At 41.6% G+C, this 18,858-nt stretch overlaps 1 protein-coding gene across 2 annotated transcripts; it reads right to left on the minus strand.

Annotated features, from left to right (window-relative positions):
* Positions 1 to 3,467: 3,467 nt before the first annotated feature.
* Positions 3,468 to 17,438, minus strand: SLC38A2 (solute carrier family 38 member 2). 2 transcript variants are annotated; one of them, XM_040642370.1, is made up of 16 exons: positions 17,138 to 17,438; positions 15,800 to 15,998; positions 15,427 to 15,508; positions 15,164 to 15,279; positions 12,183 to 12,256; positions 12,001 to 12,093; positions 11,790 to 11,871; positions 10,294 to 10,376; positions 9,822 to 9,880; positions 9,564 to 9,731; positions 9,095 to 9,174; positions 8,876 to 8,976; positions 8,197 to 8,321; positions 7,677 to 7,821; positions 7,466 to 7,563; positions 3,468 to 6,436 (listed from the first exon to the last, which is right to left on the minus strand). In XM_040642370.1, exons 2-16 carry the CDS (start codon positions 15,913 to 15,915, stop codon positions 6,338 to 6,340), a joined length of 1,521 nt encoding a protein of 506 aa, XP_040498304.1. In that variant the 5' UTR covers positions 15,916 to 15,998; positions 17,138 to 17,438; the 3' UTR covers positions 3,468 to 6,337. The 2 variants fall into 2 exon arrangements, with proteins under 2 accessions (XP_040498304.1, XP_040498305.1); XM_040642371.1 differs by lacking the exons at positions 15,164 to 15,279; positions 17,138 to 17,438 and having other exon boundaries at positions 15,800 to 15,945.
* Between the last annotated feature and the right edge of the window lie 1,420 nt (positions 17,439 to 18,858).

The following is an 18,858-nucleotide window of genomic DNA, read 5'->3' on the forward strand; positions in this document are numbered from 1 at the left end:
GATTTCTTTACCTGCTCCACTTTAGGGATGGATACCTGGAAGGACCTGAGTATTTCCTCGGCCACATATTCATAGTCAAGGAGACTTGACCTCTATGTGACCCTAGTGTCAAGCTGGAGGTCATTGGGTTGTTCTGAGGTCAAGATAAGTGGGTTATGGAAAGGATGCTAGGGCACCACCACCTTGTCAATAAGGAGAGAAAGAGACTGTTTGAACATGTGACTCAGTAGCTGAGTTTCAGGCTGGCAGGATTCTTGGTATCTTGGGGTCTTGTTCTCCTGAAAGGATTTAGAGCCATGTTTCAAACCGTGTTCCAGAGGGCTCTAGATTAAGGTAGCACCTCATGGGCCACTGTGGAGAGATGAATCGGGTGGAAGGAGTTGGGAGCTAGAGCTCTTAGGCTGTAGACCTCACCCCTCACCATTTCAGCCAGCACAGCTCTGCTTTTATCTCATTCATATATTGGACTCTACATCAGATATTTTTAATATAATCAGATAAGAAAGTTGAACTTACCAGAACTCCTTTCAGGGAAAATAAGTAAAGAAGAATACGAAGATAAGTCCCACAAATTTGTGTTCAGTAAAATGCCATCTCAGGAAAGTAAGTCCTGATGACTTAAAAACTTTTATCTGAGAAAGACAGGTTTGAAGACAGAGTAGAATTACTCATAGGAATTGAAGACAGGCTGCATATGTTGTGGGAGGAAGGGCAGACAGAGAGAATCTCTAGTTCACAGCACAGCTAAAGGGATTTGGGAGAAGAAATTGTCAAATGGGATTTTACAAAGTGGCACACAGTGGGACGTGCAATGTAAAAAAAATTTTCTTTGCTATCTAACCCTCTCAATACCCCACACCCCAAACAATATTTAGTGAAATTTGCTCAGTAAGGCTTCGAGGGTTTCATCGTGAATAGATTCTTCCTGGAGAAAGCAAGAGATACCGAGATTTGCAAACTGATGGTATAGAGAAAAAACAGATACCATACACATGTTTCATTTGGCGATTCACCAGAAGGGCTCCCAAGACTCAAAAGCAGATAATGCTACTCGGATTTATTACAGCAAGGGATATGGAGCAAAAGGAAGAGGAAAAATATATGCAACAGCAGAATCCAGAGAGGTCCGGCACAGGGTTCCAAGAGTTTCCTTGTCCGAGGCCACACAGGAATGAGTGCTCTTTCTCTAGCAGTGAACTACAAGCTTGTGTGTGGAATGTCTCTGCTCAGGGAAGCCAAAATGAGTCCCAAGGCCCAAGGCTTTTATGGGGTACTGGTTACATAGGCACATTCTGCTTGGCAACCGGTCTTGGCAACCAGAACTCAGGACCCCAACAATGAAGCCAGGTGCACATCATTAATCTTGACGTCTGTGTAGAGCAACCTGAAAAGCCAGTACGGCATGGGCCGTTGCTTCGGGTATATGTAACAAAACCATCAATCACGAACATAAAAAAACAATCCGAGGCCCACATTCCCAGGAGTTGGCCAAGGAACATTCATGGTTCCCTTGAAGACATAAGTAGTAAGCAACCAGAATAACCAGACTTGCTGTGTGGATTTTCCCCCTCACTATACCTGGAGCACAACCAAATCCGGCTAGCGTTTGAAACGGATTTCACCGCCACAAAATCACTTATACGGAGTAGAGGTTAAAGATGGCTTCTGCCACCTGGAGGCAGATCACAGGCTAGGCAAGACAGCCTTCCTGTCAGACAGAGGCTTCTGGTGGAAGATGAATAAACTCTCTGAGTGTTTAATTTCATGGTTATTTATTTTTACACATTTATTTTACAAGCATTTAGTAAGTTTTAACTTAAAAGTTTGAGCCTCACCTCAACTATGCTATGAGAAATACAGGGCATATTTATTCATTCAACAATTATTTTGAGTATTTAATGTGCTATTTGCTGGACTGTTGTGAATGTTGGGGATAAATTAATCAAAAGTTGTCTGCTCTTATGAAGCTTACAACTCATGTGGGGGAAATCAGAAAAAAATGTAATTTATGGAAGATATAATCCATATACTTGGGGCAAAGTCAAAAGAAGACTAGACGTTCTACCTATTAGTCTAGAAAAAGGAAATCTAGAGAAAATGAGTTTATCGCTATCACAATGCAGTAGACATTCAATTAAAAGAGTTTGGGTTCTCAGACCAGTAACTGACAGCCCCTCTAAGCCTTTTGTTCTTCAACTCAGGTGTGTCGCAAATTCTGCCGTACTTTCTTTTTTTTTTTTTTTTTGTGCAGTTTTTGTTTTTGTTTTTGTTTTTGTTTTTTTTAATGATTTTTTATTATATGTTAGTCACCATACAGTACATCCCCGGTTTCCGATGTAAGGCTCGATGATTCATTAGTTGTGTATAACACCCAGTGCACCATGCAATACGTGCCCTCCTTACTACCCATCACCGGTCTATCCCATTCCCCCACCCCCCTCCCCTCTGAAGTCCTCAGTTTGTTTCTCATAGTCCATAGTCTCTCATGTTTCATTCCCCCTTCTGATTACCCCCCCCTTTCTTTATCCCTTTCTTCCCCTACTGATCATCCTAGTTCTTATGTTCCATAGATGAGAGAAATCATATGATAGTTGTCTTTCTCTGCTTGACTTATTTCACTTAGCATTATCTCCTCCAGTGCTGTCCATGTTGTAGCAAATGTTGAGAACTCGTTCTGATAGCTGAGTAATATTCCATTGTATATATGGACCACAACTTCTTAATCCAGTCACCTGTTGAAGTCTGCCGTACTTTCTAACCACAAATAACTCTTTCCCACTTGACCATTGCAACTGGATTATTCTCTGGCAGAAAATTTCACTTGCCTTTGCAACCACTCCCAAGCACACCTGCAGCTCTGAGAGGTCTTCCTGTTTTAGTCCCTGGCTATCTCACTGTACCGGCCCTAAGCTTCCAGGGCTCTCAGTAGGCTGTACCTGAACTACCCCGTGCCTTAGCAACCCCCCTCATATCTAGTCGTATCTAGTGTCGGTCAGATAAACCTGTTTGTCTAGGATTTCTCTGCAGCCACAGTGCTTCCTTTTTCCCTGGTGTACCTAAGCTGAATTCCTGTCTTCCTAGACCTTTTCCAGTGCCCCTTGCTTTCACCTGTGCCTCAGCATCACCTGGGTAGGATGGGGAGGGGGGGCAGGGGGATAAAACTGTCGGCTGCCTTCCAGACCTATGGAATTAGACCATAGGCACATGCTCCAGAAAGCTCTATTTTTAAAAAGCTCCCAGATGATGCTGATAACACTACTGGCCAACCCATAGCAGGCCCAACCCTGGGTCCTTGAAGTGCCTTTTAGCATTTTTCATACTCTTCACTTTGTAAACTTTAGAAACAGAAAAGCTTTTCTGACCATGCTCTTTAGAATCTTTACCATTATACGGGACCTACTAATAAGCTCTGATGTATGATGCGTCAGACACCCCTTATCCAGTTACCTCAAAGAAAACACTGCTACTCAGGATTAAGCATGTATTTATTTTAGTTCAGTTAAAACAGACATAGTTTCATTGAAACGGTGTAGCACTCTTTGCCAACAAGCCCTAGTGGACCCGTTGGCCTCTAACAGTACAGTGGGGGTATTTACACTATATACAGAAAGCTAACACACCCAGGTTCTCAAAGATCTTTCATTACACTAGATCACATCTGATTTCATTACACTAGATCACATTTTGAAACGACTGCATTTTGAAAATTAGACCTTATTTAAAATTTAAATAAGAGTTCTGAATTTGCACCAAGTTTTCATGAAAAAATGTGATGTTCATCCAGTCTGTTTATTGCAAATACAATTTAAATACCTTAAATTTTTAGTGTTTACATAATTACTCAATTTGTTTATATTGAAATCTCTGTACAGGTATTTTTGGGACAATTCTTATAGATACATGTGAATTCATCAAAATGCAGTTAAGAAACTTACAGGAATATATACACTTGAACCCAAGACCCAAACCTGACATTATATACATTATATATTACAAATACATATGGACAGACAATGTATGTACAGATTATCATAAATATTGAAAAATAGGTTAGCTTTAATGGATTAATGCTGTTCTATAAATAACATTACAGTTATAACTGAAACATCCACGGAAGACAGTAATGCAAAACGAGGTGACAAGACAGTGGTTTTAATACTGAAGACTGCTCATTAATGGGAATTCACTGTTTTAGGAACCTCAAGGCAGGTAAGATAGCTCCAAGAAAATCATGCAATGGAATTTACCCTAGGCAGTTCATTTTGAACCTCAAACAGCTAAAAGAGGATTGAAGGAGCCTCCTCACGTCAATTTGCTACGAGAAGAAAATTCTTTTTTCCATTCCTTCCTGGTTGCCACGGTAGTTTCTCCCACATGAACGGATGTAAACTGTAGAAGACAACTCTACTTGGTATTCCCTGGCAGGTCTCAGATACAAAATCAGCAATTCTTCCAGGAACTCAAGCAGAAGTGCCAATTCTTGGTCTGAACTAGAGGTGAGGTTCTGGATTTGAAGGGAGTGCCAAAGCCCAATTAAATGAAAGCAGTGCTGTAGAATCCATCTTTTCACTGCCTTTCTGGATGGTCCCCAATCACGTTATCTTTGTAGAAACACAAACGGACCATTGGTTTCACCCAATGTAGCACTACAAGAGGTCTTCCAGTTCCACAAGGGTCTTCACAGACATATCTTGTCTGTAATTTAGTCACATATAATACAAGAATGTGTAACAAAAACCATGTCTGCCACGTTTCTGGCCCCTGAAACTAAAAATGCTTAGTTTAAAAGGACCAACTGATGATTCCATTATTTGCTTCCCTCAACCACTAATGGAATTATGTATATTAGATTTTAGACATTATGCCTGATGAGCAAAGTACCACATTATTTAATATATTCACCATACACCATAACGTACAATAAATGTGCTCTTAAAGCCAAGGAATTGTTTCACTTCTAACTGGCACTGAAATGGAAGGGTGCACATGCAGCTGGACCGACTACTTCCACTCGGGTTGCACTGCTTTCCCTCGCTGACCATTCGTTGGATGTAAACAAGTAATTCTGTGTTGTACAAGAAGGAGATGACAATCCAGTGCAAGTGAGTTTTACAAACTTACTGCATGAGAAACCCAGTGGCCCATACGAAGAGAACTTATACCAGACATCGGTGTCACCTGTGAGTTAGACCTCTACTGTAGACAAAACATGAACACAACTAAGCCGCACATTATCAAGTAATTCACACTTCCAGTAGCAGATGAGCATTTGGCCAAGTTGTACTCTCTGGATAGAACAGTTTTGGCCTATAGCCATCAAATGCCCATTTTCCACCGCTGGAAGCAATGTCCAAAAAAAGGGCTGGCCCAAAAAACCCAGAGCTGTCAATCCAACTCTGGAGACACACGCAACTGAATAAACCCTGTTTTACCCAATTGCACTATTTGGTACCTCAAAATTAGTTATTTGACTTCCCACAGAAATATCTGTTTTGTATCTTCCATTCTAATAGATTGAAGCCATTTCAGTCTGAATGAAGCAAATTATTTGGGGCCAGAGAAGAAAAGTGACGAACAAGTCCATCTGATTTGGTATAGCAATATAATCAATCAATTATTCTTCAATGGTGAAGTCTGAATGGAAAAAACTATGCTCCTATTCATGGTACATTTTTCGTTACATCATTTTCTCTAAAAATTTTTTTGGGTTAAAAAAAGTATTTGGCTTATTGTGCCTACAAAAAGGCAAATCATTTCACAATACTAATATTTGTTTTTAAATACCAATGATTTTTTCTTATGGAATTCGTTGACAGTTGTTTTTGGATAAAGTTAAAAAGAAAGCAATTTTTTTTTTAAAGTAAAATAGTGCTTCTGAGGTCTTAAAATATTTTTGGTACAAAAAAATAATAGTGTTTTTCTCAATGGTTATTTCAATACTTTGCTGTAAATTAATAAGAATTGTTTCTCACATCGAATGGTTCCATTAGGCACATTCAAGTAAAATCATAAAATATCCAAGTTAAACAATGACATAGCCAAACATGTGGCTTGATAAAAGTTAAGAGTTCGTCCATTCTCTGGAATGGAATAAAAATTGTCACTTCCATTAACCCGAGACTCGTGGTTTGGTTGTTAATATCCATTTCTATCATACAGAATAGTTTCTTTAAAAAGAAAAAAAAAAAGTTCACTTATTCTGCACTCAGAAGAACCAGCGAGGAATCTGCACTTCAAAAGGAAGTGAAACTGAAAACATTAGGTGAAATTTCATAGTAAGTTGAGAGTTGACTCAACACTGGCATCAAGTGGACTAGCGGAGTTTCAGCGGCGCCCGTTAATGGCCACCTCCATGGGCGTTGTGTACCCAATCCAACACAATCAAGGCCATGCTTCCGGTCATCACCACGATGCCACTTAGCAGGAAGAACACAGCCTGCAATGAGCACAAAGAGAAAGGGATTAGCAAGCAAAAAACCGTATCCGCAAAACATTCCTTTCTACTTTTAAAAATGGACTTTTATCACTGAAGTTACGTTGAGTGTTTTACAGAGCTACAGTTTTACCTGCTGAAGATATTTAAACTGTCTTAAGTTACCCAGGGCTTACCTACAGTACAAAATAGCTCAGCTTTTGAAATCTTCCAAAATTTTGCTTCTTCATTCCTTTGTCTCAAACGAAAAGGTAAATAATTTTCTTTGCTGGATAAACTACTTCATGTAATAAATACAACAGACCAGTTTTTTGGGGTTTTCTTTTTGTTTTTTTGCATTTCATGAATTTCAAAAATTTAAGTCACAAAATCAAACCAAAGTCATCCTAAATGCAGCCTGAGTCAAAGCCAGACGTTTTTCTAAGAAACATTAAGTTTACTCCTAATTCTATCCCCTTCAATTACTGCCACTATGTACTTTGGATAAAACAAGATGATAGTTGTTTGTTTAGAAACAATTCTAGTGCTTTCATCCGACTAGAACTATAGCAGAATAAGGACTAAAAGGCAGTCTTTTTCTTAAATAACCTCACCACCAGGATCTTCTGTAGTTAACGTATCATATTCTTTTTAATATCAGTTATTACACTTTAAAGTACAGTGACAGCCCTCCCGAGCTTTGCTTTGAAGACGGTTAGTTCGAAGGCCCAATTAACTGTTGAAGCGGGCAGTCTGACAAATACCAGTTCAACTAATGCTGAAAGTTGAGTCAGTATCTCCACACTGTACATGCACTCTTTATCTCTATTCCCATCTCTAACATATCGCAACCGCTTTCTTGCAATTAACTTAGACCTGTATTCGAAGGCAAACTTTCACCTTTCCGGTCCCAACGCTCCACCTTTGAAGTCCATCACTGAATATTCACGAGACACTTACAAGAAATGAACTAACGGACTAAAATCAGGTGAGGAAATTCTAGTATCAGAAGAGGATCACTACGGTTTCTGCAAGTCAGAACAGCTCACTCACCCCAATCTTTTGTACAGATTTCATAGGTTCTTTCTTCACCAACTTGATATAGAAGGCAGATGGCAGAATAAAAATCAACATAGCAGCTGCAGATGCCCCTGGAAAAGAACACAGACCGTTTCTTGAGGATTCAGTGAATTACCTGGCATCCCTTTTTTAAACTTTAAAATCCCTGATATGGGAAGGAACTTCGACACTTTCTAAAACTTACCAATGAAACCAAAGATATCTCTAATTGTTGGGACAAAGATGACGAGCAGATTGGTAAATGCCAAGATAGACACTGTAATGAGACTGTGGCGCCACCAACTGAAATCTTTGGCTGCACACAACAGGTGAGTTACAGAACTCCGGATCTGCAGAAACAAGCAGAGAGATGAAAATTCCAGCTTTACATTAATGGAGGAAAAAAATCCCCAAATAATAGGAAATATATCTTAAAAAAGAAAAAAAGGAACTTTCTAAATACTCAAATTGTGCCCCTTCCTCTATTGCTGTTTCCGTAACACCCGAACATTGAAAGATCATTTTAGATCTTCAGTTATGGAAAAAAATTACCCAGGATGTTTTGAAAATCTACAAAGTATTTTTAAAAATCCCTTTAAAACCACCATCAACTTGGTATTGCTCTAGCAGTGTCTCCCTTCTCACAAAAGAGGAAAATCTCCCAAGTCTTCACATGTTTAAAAACTCATTCCTGGTGAGCGGAAGGAGGGCAGGTGATTACTTACTGGGAAGATGACTACTGGTACCGTCAGGGTGACAGCCACTAGCACAGCCAAACGAACAATGAGAAGAAGAATATCAGTTCCCATGATGGTAGAGTAGGTATGAAGCAATTCTGACTCAACATGTTCTATGGGGAAAGACAAAGAAAAAAAAGCTTCAAGTGAGCGGTTTCCTCTAGAGATTAGGTGGGAAATCTAACTTACAGCAAATTTGCACCAAAGTTATTAGCTACTCACAAAACGACTATAAGAGGCTAATAAGATTAATTCGGAATTAGGGTTAATGCAATTAAAATAACATTGAAGGAAAATTTTCCTAAATACCAAGTAGAGATTTAGCCACATGACCCCCACCAAAAACAACAGGAGCTAAATAGCTAAATCCCATGGTCTGGCTTACAGTTTGTGTTGGAGGATTTGAAGGTGACTGAAGAGGAGATAGCATGAACTGAGATGCAAGCACATCATGTAAAAATGCCGTCAAATGACTAATGATGTGAACTTGGGTTTGAGAAATTACGGATTAAAAAGACTACGGGAAATTCTAAGCTCTAAATTCAGTTTCTCATCCCAAGACGAAATAACACCAAAACAGATCAAATTTCAGTGACAGATTATACACGTGCAGGTTATCAATTTTATTTCACGAAATGTTTTTTTCTGAAAGCTGGACATTACTTACCATAAAACGTCAGGTATCCAAAGAGGGCAGCAAGCAGGTACATGAGAAACATGGCGAAAAATGAAATCTTGGACACATTCATCATTCTTCTACGGCTGCGGCTATGTAGATTAAAAAAAAAAAACCACAAATATATACTTGAGCAGTAGTTATAAGCAATAATCTAATATTTTTCTAACTTTCCCAATAAATTTAAATAAAAACAGGTAAAGCACTCACCCTTTGAGTTCTTCATAAATGGGAAGGATAGCAGGATGACAGACAAATGAAAAGGTCAAAATCGGCACAGCGTAGACAGTCTGTAAAAAATGTAAACATTTACTTAAAATAATCATGTAACACACTTAGGTCATCACAGCTCTGCAGTTTAAATGTTATAGTAACCAATTTTAGAATCAAACCCTAAAGTTTCCCTTCTGATCTTTCACTAAGTGTGATCAACATCCTAACTTCAGAATGTGTCAATTATTAAATCACAGAATTATTTCATTTCAGTTCTCCATTTTAAGATACAAGCTAATGCTTTCTTTTCAGTCTTCAATAACTCAGTAATTCGCTACTCATGTTTTCTAAAGAGTAGCTATTATCGCTCCTCCCTTTACCTTGAAGTAATTTTTAAATTTCCAGTGGGTAGTATCCCTCTCTTCTTGCCTAAAATCTTAAGAAAATAAAATTTATATTTAGTTACCTGTGAATTGAAGATAAAATAACGTGGTCTGCAAGAATCATCGTCGGTCATGTTAAATACCATCTCAGGTGCAAAAGCCATTGGCTGTGTTAAGGTGCTGTTTATTGTCTCGTTAATTATCAAACCAACTTCCACAGGGCAAGGAATCTGAAATTTCTTGCAAATCACCTGAAAACATATTATTATGCATTTGTGAAACTGAATAACGTGACTGGGCTCACAAACAGATCTCTAGCTTTAAAGAAGAGTTATACCTACCACAATCAGGAAGAACATCATACACAATAAGGAAAGGCCACTGGTATAGCCCAAATATCCTGTAAGGGAGGCGAAGATTATTACTCCGATGTAACCAATTTCAGGCAAATTTATTTTCTCAACTAAGTCACTCAATTCTTTAGTGAAAGACTTTAGTATGAATATTAAATTTCTAATTCTTACATACTAAGGTACAGAATTACTTAAAAATACTTGCTAAGAACCAAAACAATAGAACTTCATTTTGAATTATTATTATTTACAAAGCAAAAATATTACCAAGTGTCAACGAAATATCCCAGCCCCTCCTGGTAGCCATTCTGCTAGGATTTTGAAAGGCCTACAAGGTGTGTACGTGGCAGCTCCCCAAGTTATGTTTTTGGGGCTTTTTAGCTTTCAATTTCTATTAAGAGAAAGCCAACTAGCTAGTGAGAGGCTCATTTTAGTTTTCTTTAGAGATGGGTTTACTCACCTAAATTTCTCAGCAGTGACAAAGGAAGAATAAGCACCAGCGACACCAGCAAAACCAAATAGTCACCGTTTAGATACCACAATCTGAATTAAAGAAAAGAAACATGAGGTCAAAACCAATCCTGAAAATTCCCAGAATACTATGCACATCTTCTTACTGGACTCATTTCATAAAGTAGATACTATAAAAATAACACAAAAAAGGGGCAGGTTTGGAAAAAGCACTGCTTATTCACAAAAAGCCTATAGACAGGAATAAATTTCTAACTCTGTGTGCTAGCTGAATATTCACTCAGGTTAGAAATGGGGTATGAACAGTATAACTTTTGTCCCACTGTTTGCTCTGGGAAGGCTGCCAGCTGATTCAGAACATAAAACGCTTCTTAAAGGCTTGATACTAATGCAGGGAACAAAGCAGCATTGTTAAGCCAGTAATCTTATCTTTAAGCATTTTTAGAAGAATTGTACACCAACTTGGTCATAGCTTTAGCTTCCAATTTTGAATGCTAGAAACAAGGAAATTTAAAACCAGTTCCTTTTAGACATTTATTATCAAATGTAATTATTAAATACTTCAACGAGGTAATTTTTTCATACTTAGGTAAAACACATAGGTGAAGACAAAAAACAAAACACAACCCCCCCCATACCAGAATTTACTCCAGGTTGTCAAGACTATGTTGTGACACCTTGACCCACCTTGGCTCCAAAAATAGTCAAAAGGTCCCTTCTGAACTTAGAGAAACTATTACCCATGTCTCCTAAGAGTTCTAGCAATGTCTTTTCCAGGTAATCAGCCATACCCTCTTTTAAAATCACTATTTTCAAATTCTAATTGTCCTGTGAATTCCGCTCCACTTACTTTAGCAACAAAGATCCCACCGAAAACTATGTTTAAAGATCGGCTTATTAAATTTCTAAAGTAAAAGAGATAACCACATTTCTCCACTTTGAGATAATGAGCTGCAATAAGTGGGGAAGTAAACTACCCTTCCCCCTGTTTACTTTAGATAAAAACCTGTTAGTCCGCTGGGAGGAATAACTGTGCTACAAGGATAAGGTTTCTACAACATGGCCATACACTTTCTGGTCTTCTGCATTTGAACAGATTACGTTTTAAGAATTTCAAATTTATAAAAAATCAGACAGGACTGATTTGTAATGTAATTCAAAGCTTCTACCTGACTTAGGTTAGACTTGTGTTACTCAGCTACGATTTCCTAGAGAGTAAGTATCAAGAGAAAGTTAAGGTCTAGAAAACCTGCTTTCACACACAGGCTGGAGAAATTATTATCCAGAATTATAGCACGAGCTTGATCTTTGGTCTTTCGTTCGTAAGACTTTAAATCAGTCTGTGACGGACTTCTTGGTCAATTTAAACAGGAACATTTACGAAAAATAATTTATTGGTAATTATTTTGTAGTCAACTTTGATAAAATGTATCTAACCATTTTAGACTGTAATTTTTCTTATGAGCAACCTTACTTAGCACCTACCCAGTTGTATCTTCAATGTTCATTAATGCCTGGATCACCAAAGGTAACTCATATTTCACTATGAAGAGGTAGCTTGACATAGCTGGAGGAAAACAAAATTATACCATTACAAGTGCAAAATGTGGCATGTGACACCAAAGTAACGTGTCACCACTCTGTGCTACACAAAGAGCAAAAAGTCTACCCAAATCACCTTTTAAAAAATTCTTACCTCCAATATTCTGCATTGTAATTGATCCAGAGGCTGCAAGCTTTCCAACTAAGCCAAATGCTTTATGTCCCAACTGTTCATATAATAAAGACCCTAAAATACGAAGAACACAAAAGCATGAAGGAAGGAAGAAAATCCTGACAGGCGTAATTGTTTTAGAAATATCAAGAATGCTACCATACCTCCTTCATTGGCAGTTTTCAGAAGGAGATGAACAGAATACAGGGAAAATATTGACACAAATGTCAAGAGAATTCTGATGAGAGAAGGAAAAGGCACAGGGTTATGAATAAGCACAACTGTATCTAAAGACAATTCTTTTGCTTGTTATCAAAACATTAAATATGGAATGTGCCCTCATTTTTCTGTGCTAGACAAAAGTCCCCAAGAACTGGTGTTGACCATCCTGGCTAGTGTCAACATCTCCTCTTAACCTGGTACTAAAAACCTGCATCATGTCTCAGGTGTTAGTTCTACGGTACTGGTTAAGAGCAGGGGTTTACCCACTGCACCAAACGTGTAGGGGGACCCAGGAAAGCTTAACTTTAAGGTGCGAAGTGATGAGACTTATAATTTGGTTCTGGCACCTAATATTTATCTGTATTCTTGCCACTTCTCCGCATTTTAATAGCTCCTTTTATCTGTAAAATGATGGTAATGTCTGCCATTAAAAGTCCAGCTCAAAAGGCACTTATGAAATCCAACTGAGACAGCGTCAGGAAAGACCTTGATACCACTTGGACTGCATGAAGAGGAGGAATGGGACTAGAAAGGGAGAGAGATACTAACATTAGAAGTGTCAGACACAGCTTTACAAACACCGGGCACAAGTCAGAAAAATAACCACTGAGACAATATACTATATTGCACGCCATGGTGTGGAATACAGGCCCACTGTTATGACCAAGTTAAACAATGCCTGTGCTAGAACAAGTAGCCTATCGGTCTGACTGGGGTAGCTCTTTGCTCCAGTAGGTGGAACAGGAAAAAAAAAAAAAAAAAAAGAAAGAAAGAAAAAGAAAAAAAAAGAAAAAAAAAAAAAAGAATGGGGGAACTAAAGGTTCCCTAATGTCACGTAGCTTTCCTTTAAGGATACAAATTCTCTCTCATTCCAGATTTACTTTCCACCCCTCCTGGGCAAGGCAAGGAAGATATATATGGATTTCTTTCTATTAAAAACAACAACAAAATATCAGGGAAACCCACAGAAAACTCTGCAAATGAGATCATTACTTTTTTTGATTCTGTACAGGAAAACTGAAGCCGGTACCATGTAAGGTCTGTTAGTTAAAACATAGGTGGTAGCATTGAACTGCCATTCTAATGCCAAAAACTTTATGGGGCTTAATCAGAGGTGGAAAAATGACCCCATCCGCCTTACCTCTAACTGAACAAAGTTGTTAGTTTGATCAAAAACAATGTTCAAAGTATGCTGACCAATTCAGTCGTCCTTTCTTATAATGACATTATCATGAGGGACAAATGGACTTCATAACCTTTGAGGTCACTTTCAAGCTCAAGCCTGAGTCTGCCTAACAAGGTTAGCTGGAGCTGTTTAACCACACTGTGACAGCCACGTGGCTTCTGGCCCATTTACCTCTACATCCTCTAAATATACCTTGTAAAATACTGACGGGATTAAAAACTCACTTTCACACTCCTGATGTTATTTAACCATTTATTAAAAGGGTTAATCAAACACATAGACCTCATTAATGTATTTCAAAGGTGCAAGGGTAACATCAGAACTTTGCTTTTACTTACGAAACAGGTGCCATTTTATCTTGTTAACTATAACCACACTGGCAGCATTTAAAGACTGCCTCCAGTTTTTATAGTAAGAGTCAGGAAGGATTTCGGAATATTTAACAATGAGGCCATTCAAGTTCCCCAGTAAAAACTCTAGAGTTCTTCCTATGTAAATTCCTTCATCTTAGTAAGAGGTCTCAAAAAGCTTCATGCTCATGAAGCAAGCTGCTGGAATCCTAGGTTCCAATGCTCAAAGCCAGGCTTAACTTCAGTACAGAATTTTGCCACAAAGCAGAACTTTGCAAAGGTCTGCTTTTCTTTTCATGAACATTCTATTCTGCTGGAGAATATAACTTGAGTAGATGGCACCAGTCAGCTAACTAAAACACATCTGTCACAACAGGACAATTCCCTGCTCCCTGTAAGGTGTGGTTTCTTCATCTGTGCAATAATCACACTATCTTCCACAGAAATTGCCTTACCAGGAGCCCATGGGTACTTAAACAGCTACCATACAACTATCACTGAGAAAGTACATCCAAATTTACATGGATTTTTGTTTTGTACCTTTCCCCCCTGGAAATAGGGTTCCTACTTTTATTATCTGAGAATCAGTGACTCCACAGCAGTTAAAAAAACCACTGCTCTAAAGTCTTTTATAGCTCCAAAATCCTATTCTAGGCATTTATGCTAGAAAGCACAGGAATAAATCATTTAACTGGGCAACCAGGGAAAAGTACATTTAAAAGCAGGTACTTATTAAAATATTTTTTTTTTTTGCTATGGCATGTGACAACCACACAGACCTAGAAGAAATAAATATTAGAACAAAAAAACCTCAAAAAACAAAGAAAAAAAAACCCAACATATAGGTTTCTTTTCAGTGTCCAGAAAATTATGACTCACTTTTCTTAGAACAAACGTGTTCCAGGTTAAGCAAATACCACCACACCCTACATATTCTAAAAAGTCTGTTTGCCTTATGCAAAGGTCCTTGGGGAGACATATCAATTTATGAACTGACTTGGATGTACTATGCTTATTAGTATTTTTTGTGTCCCATTTTGCCAGAACAAAATTCCTAGCTACTTTGGATTTATCAATAGTTTTTTTTTTTAAATATCCAAACCCTCCCTGTCACAACTTTGTTTTAACTATTTCACTGACTTAACGACTTTTAGTTTAATTATTAGTTTTCAGTGTTGTCCTGTTTCTTCCTAATTGGCTTTCTTGATATCATGCAGTTTACATATTAAAATAAGGAGGTTTCTGAATTTCTCATCTTAAATTTCACACAAATGACTTTTAAGTCAACTACGTCAACTGTGAATTCGGTCTCTGGAGCTGAAAGTTTTATGTTTTATCATCATATTAACTGCCCTGCATGGCAGACTCACTACTTACACATACTTACATAAAAAGAGCAATTCCAGTATTAGCCATGGCATAAGAAAGCCCAAGGATTCCACTGCCCACAATCGCATTGCTCAGATTAAATACTGACATTCCAAAGGAAGTAGTACCTGGATGCTACATAGAGGGAAAACGATAACCAAACATATAACAATAATTAAATGGAGAAAACCAGCTTTGGGCAAGTTAGATTGAAATCTAAAAGTAAAACTATTCTTTTACTCCATAAAGCCACAGACACACAAATTTTTATTTTCAACTTACAAAGTCTGTTTCATACTTCTTCTTCCCCGAATTTGATTCAAGTAAAAAGTTCTGGTTTTCAGGATCTACATCTGCATAATGGCTGTGAGGGAAAAAAAGGAATTCTCAGTCGTTGTGAAATATGCAACGGAATGCTTTAACACAAACAGCCCTTTAGTTGTCACACACCTTCCCTGAAATGCCTAAGTGTTAATTAAGTAGGAGTCGACTTTCACAGGAGATACTGTCAATGCGACAATCGGATACTCTTTCAGAGATTACACTCTCTCCAAATGCTACGGGAAATTACAGCAACCGAAGCAGAGTCCTAGGTAAAGAATCCCTGACCCGCACAAGGCGTTTAAAAAAAAAAAGGCAACACAACTTCTCCCACCTTTTCAGAGCAGCTTGCTTGGTGGGGTAGGAGTAGTTGAAGTCGCTGTTGGAACTGTAGCTGCTGCTGTCCTCATCCGGGGATATATTGAATCTTCCCATTTCGGCTTTCTTCATGCTGGCACCGGGAGGAATAGAGGGTGCAGCGATGAACACTGGGCTCCTTTTGTCCTTGGTGGTGCACCGGCCCGCGCGGCTGCCTGTGAAGAAGGTAGAGGCGGCGCGTCAAGACTGTGGTCACGTGACGCCGCCGGGAGGCGCAGCGCGGCTGATTCATCCCCGGCCAGGCGAGTGGAAAAGTACCAGCCGAGCGCGAGGGGCGGGGGCGCGCAGAGGGGCGGAAAAGTACAGACAGCAGAGCCGCGGAGAACAAAGATGGTCCCACCGCGGCGATGCGCCCGCAGAGGCCCGCGCCCTCTCGACCCCAACGCCCCTCTCCAGAGGATTTTAGTATTGCACCCTCTCCATTATCCCAAGTCTGAGGGGAGGGTGCACGGGGGCTCCGTTTCGGCTTTCCTCCAGCCTCTCTGGTCGTGCACAGGCATGCAGGGCACACATCCCACCCAGGCATTGGTTAGGTGTGCGTGCAGCCCAGGCTCACAGCTCCCAGTTTCTAGCATTTGCAACGGCAATTCGCGAAATCGGTCTTTTCATGCCCGGGGTCCCCAGATGGGGAAATGCCTCTGCGACAGATAGCGGACTCAAAGGGGGCAGAAAGGGCTGACACGGGTCCTCTCCTGAGAAGGGGAGAACGCCCGTTCCCCGGCGACCAGAGTCGCCAGGGTTTGTTTACACGCGCACGCCCGTGCCCTCGAGCACACTCGTCTACAGGCATTTGGCTCGAGAGCGCTTCGCCCGGCCGGCCCCTCCTATGCCCGGAAAAGAAACTGATGCAATATCGATCGCCGATTATCAAATGTTCCTGGCCCGTCTTCCTCTATCGTGGCCTCTGTATACCAGAAGCCCGAACCCTCCTCCGCTGCCCCCATAGTCCAGGCCCCCTCGATCTATTTTTTTTTTTTTATTAATGCAAATCAGTCACAAGACTTGCCGCAGCGGAGCCACGGGCCGGACGGGCTGGTTCCCCTCCCCCTAATGGGAGGATGCGGCTCCGCTCCCGGCGGCACGCGGCCCCCGCGCCGCGCCCCTCCCCCGCCCGAGGAGGGCGGCGACCCCCGTACGGGCCGGGACCGAAGGCGGGTCCCGCCGACCAGACACACCAGTCCCCGGAGGAAACAGCCCCCGCAGCTGCCTTCCCGCCGCGGCCCCTCCCGGACGCCCCTCCCCCACTCCCGACCGGGCCCCGCGCCCTTCGCACAGACGCCCCCGCGCGCGTTACCTCGGTGGTCTCCGCTCCTGTATCCCGGAAACGTCAAGCAAACGCCTTCAGTGAGTTTTTCTCGGCTAAACAAAAATCGTAAACCAAAAACAAAAACCAACAATAGGCAGGAAAAATAATTTTAATAAAAAAAGGAAATGGCAAGTTGTTGCCGCCCCAATCGTCCGGCGTCCGCCGTCTCGAGGGAAAGGCGCGAGTGTGCGGGAACGCGTGGTCCGGCTAAGTGCGGTGCAGCGGGGACAGCGCTCCGGGACGGCGGCGTCGCGCGGCTCTGGTGCTGCCGGCCCGGCAGCGGGTTATAGCGGCCGCCCAGGAGGACGCGTCAGGGGGCGGGGCCGCGGCCGCCCGGGTGCCTTCTCTTTGTGTATCAACACTACCTGGGCTCCGCCCCCGGCCCGCCCGGGCCCGCAGACCCCGCCCCCCGCCACCCCAGTCCCTCCCTGCCCCCCGCGGCCCACTCGGGCGGCCGGCCCCGCCCGCTGGAGCCCCCACCCTCGGACAGAGCCAAACCCCACTCCCTCCAGTCTCCTGGCCAGCCCGGAAAGACCCCCATGCTTCCCTTGGCCAGTTCATTTCAACCTCGATAGGTGCCCAACACATGCGGTTGTCTTTACGGAGCCTTCTCCTTCAATCCCCTCCGTCCGAGTTACCAGCAGTCTTTGCTTTCTCCTCAAGGCTTTTTGGGGACACATCCCGCCCACCCAACCCTTTCCTGCCTGTTATTTTTGTGATTTACTTGGGGTTTTTCTCTTGCAAACTTGGACTAATGCAGCAACGTTGTCTCCACGGTCGGTTTCTGTTCTCGTTCTTTCTTCTCCATCTAGACCGGCTTTCACTCTTCAAAACTAGCCTGATTGGGTCAGTTGGCAGCTGCATTTCGGCCTATCCTTTTTATACGAACGTGGAAAACCCTACTAGGGGAAATGCTACATTCTGACCAGCAAGCCAGACCCCCTAAAAGGGGATCCCGGTTGGGCCTCCGGTTGGGGGGACCGGCTCTTTTGAGGAGGTGTAGGAATCCCCCAGTTTTGCAGACACATTTCACTCATTCCACCACCCCTGACCCAATTTGAGAGCTCTTCTGGCCCTCCTCGCCTTTCTTCCCCTGTATTTACAAAGGCGCTGGCTCCACTGGAACGCTGGTCTGGGAGACTTTTCCCCGAGCTAGTCCTTCCCTTCCAGTGGTGATGTGGTCTTGCTGAGCCAGGCAACTAGGGGGCCCCTTCGCTGCGGAATCCTCTGTGCTGCGGAAAGGCACTAGTCCGTCCCTTGCTGGAAACAAAGGCCCCTTAGGAGAAATGCTTGTTGAATGAATGAATAAACAAACGAGTTTGACCTACTGCTCTCTTCCTTTTGGGGACGTGGGAGAGATTGGGCAGGGCATAGAGGAAAGGGTTGGGTGTGATCACAGTTTTTGCTTTCAATGTTTTCCTGAGGAAATCTGTACAGCTGTCTATTTCCGTGGCACGTGAGGCTGCCGGAGTCCTGGGCCTGCACCAGTGTTCATGATTGACAAGGGTGGGCCCATTTCCCCTTTGCACTCCTCTGTTCCCCACCCCTTCTGTTGGTCAGATCAGTCCCACCTAAACAATACTCTTCCTTGCTTTCGTGCCCAACTTTCTCTGACCGTCCCTCAAGGCTTAGTCACTGAGCCTCAGGCTGGCCCCCTCTTTTTCACGAACTGTTTTCTGAACCATGTGGTGCTGGACTTTTTAAACCTG

This window comes from Ursus maritimus, unplaced genomic scaffold (genome assembly GCF_017311325.1).
Source record: "Ursus maritimus isolate PB19 unplaced genomic scaffold, ASM1731132v1 scaffold_26, whole genome shotgun sequence".
NCBI lineage: Eukaryota > Metazoa > Chordata > Mammalia > Carnivora > Ursidae > Ursus > Ursus maritimus.

What these genes read in the sequence shown, in the direction of transcription:
- SLC38A2 (XM_040642370.1), bottom strand. Translation starts at nt 15,915, where the DNA reads ATGAAGAAAGCCGAAATGGGAAGATTCAATATATCCCCGGATGAGGAC. An exon ending in ATTTTATCTTCAATTCACAG is followed by an intron (nt 9,175 to 9,563) that starts GTAACTAAATAT and finishes CATTTTTTACAG; the next exon opens with ACTGTCTACGCTGTGCCGAT. An exon ending in TGGATACCTGACGTTTTATG is followed by an intron (nt 8,322 to 8,875) that starts GTAAGTAATGTC and finishes CTTTCCCCATAG; the next exon opens with AACATGTTGAGTCAGAATTG.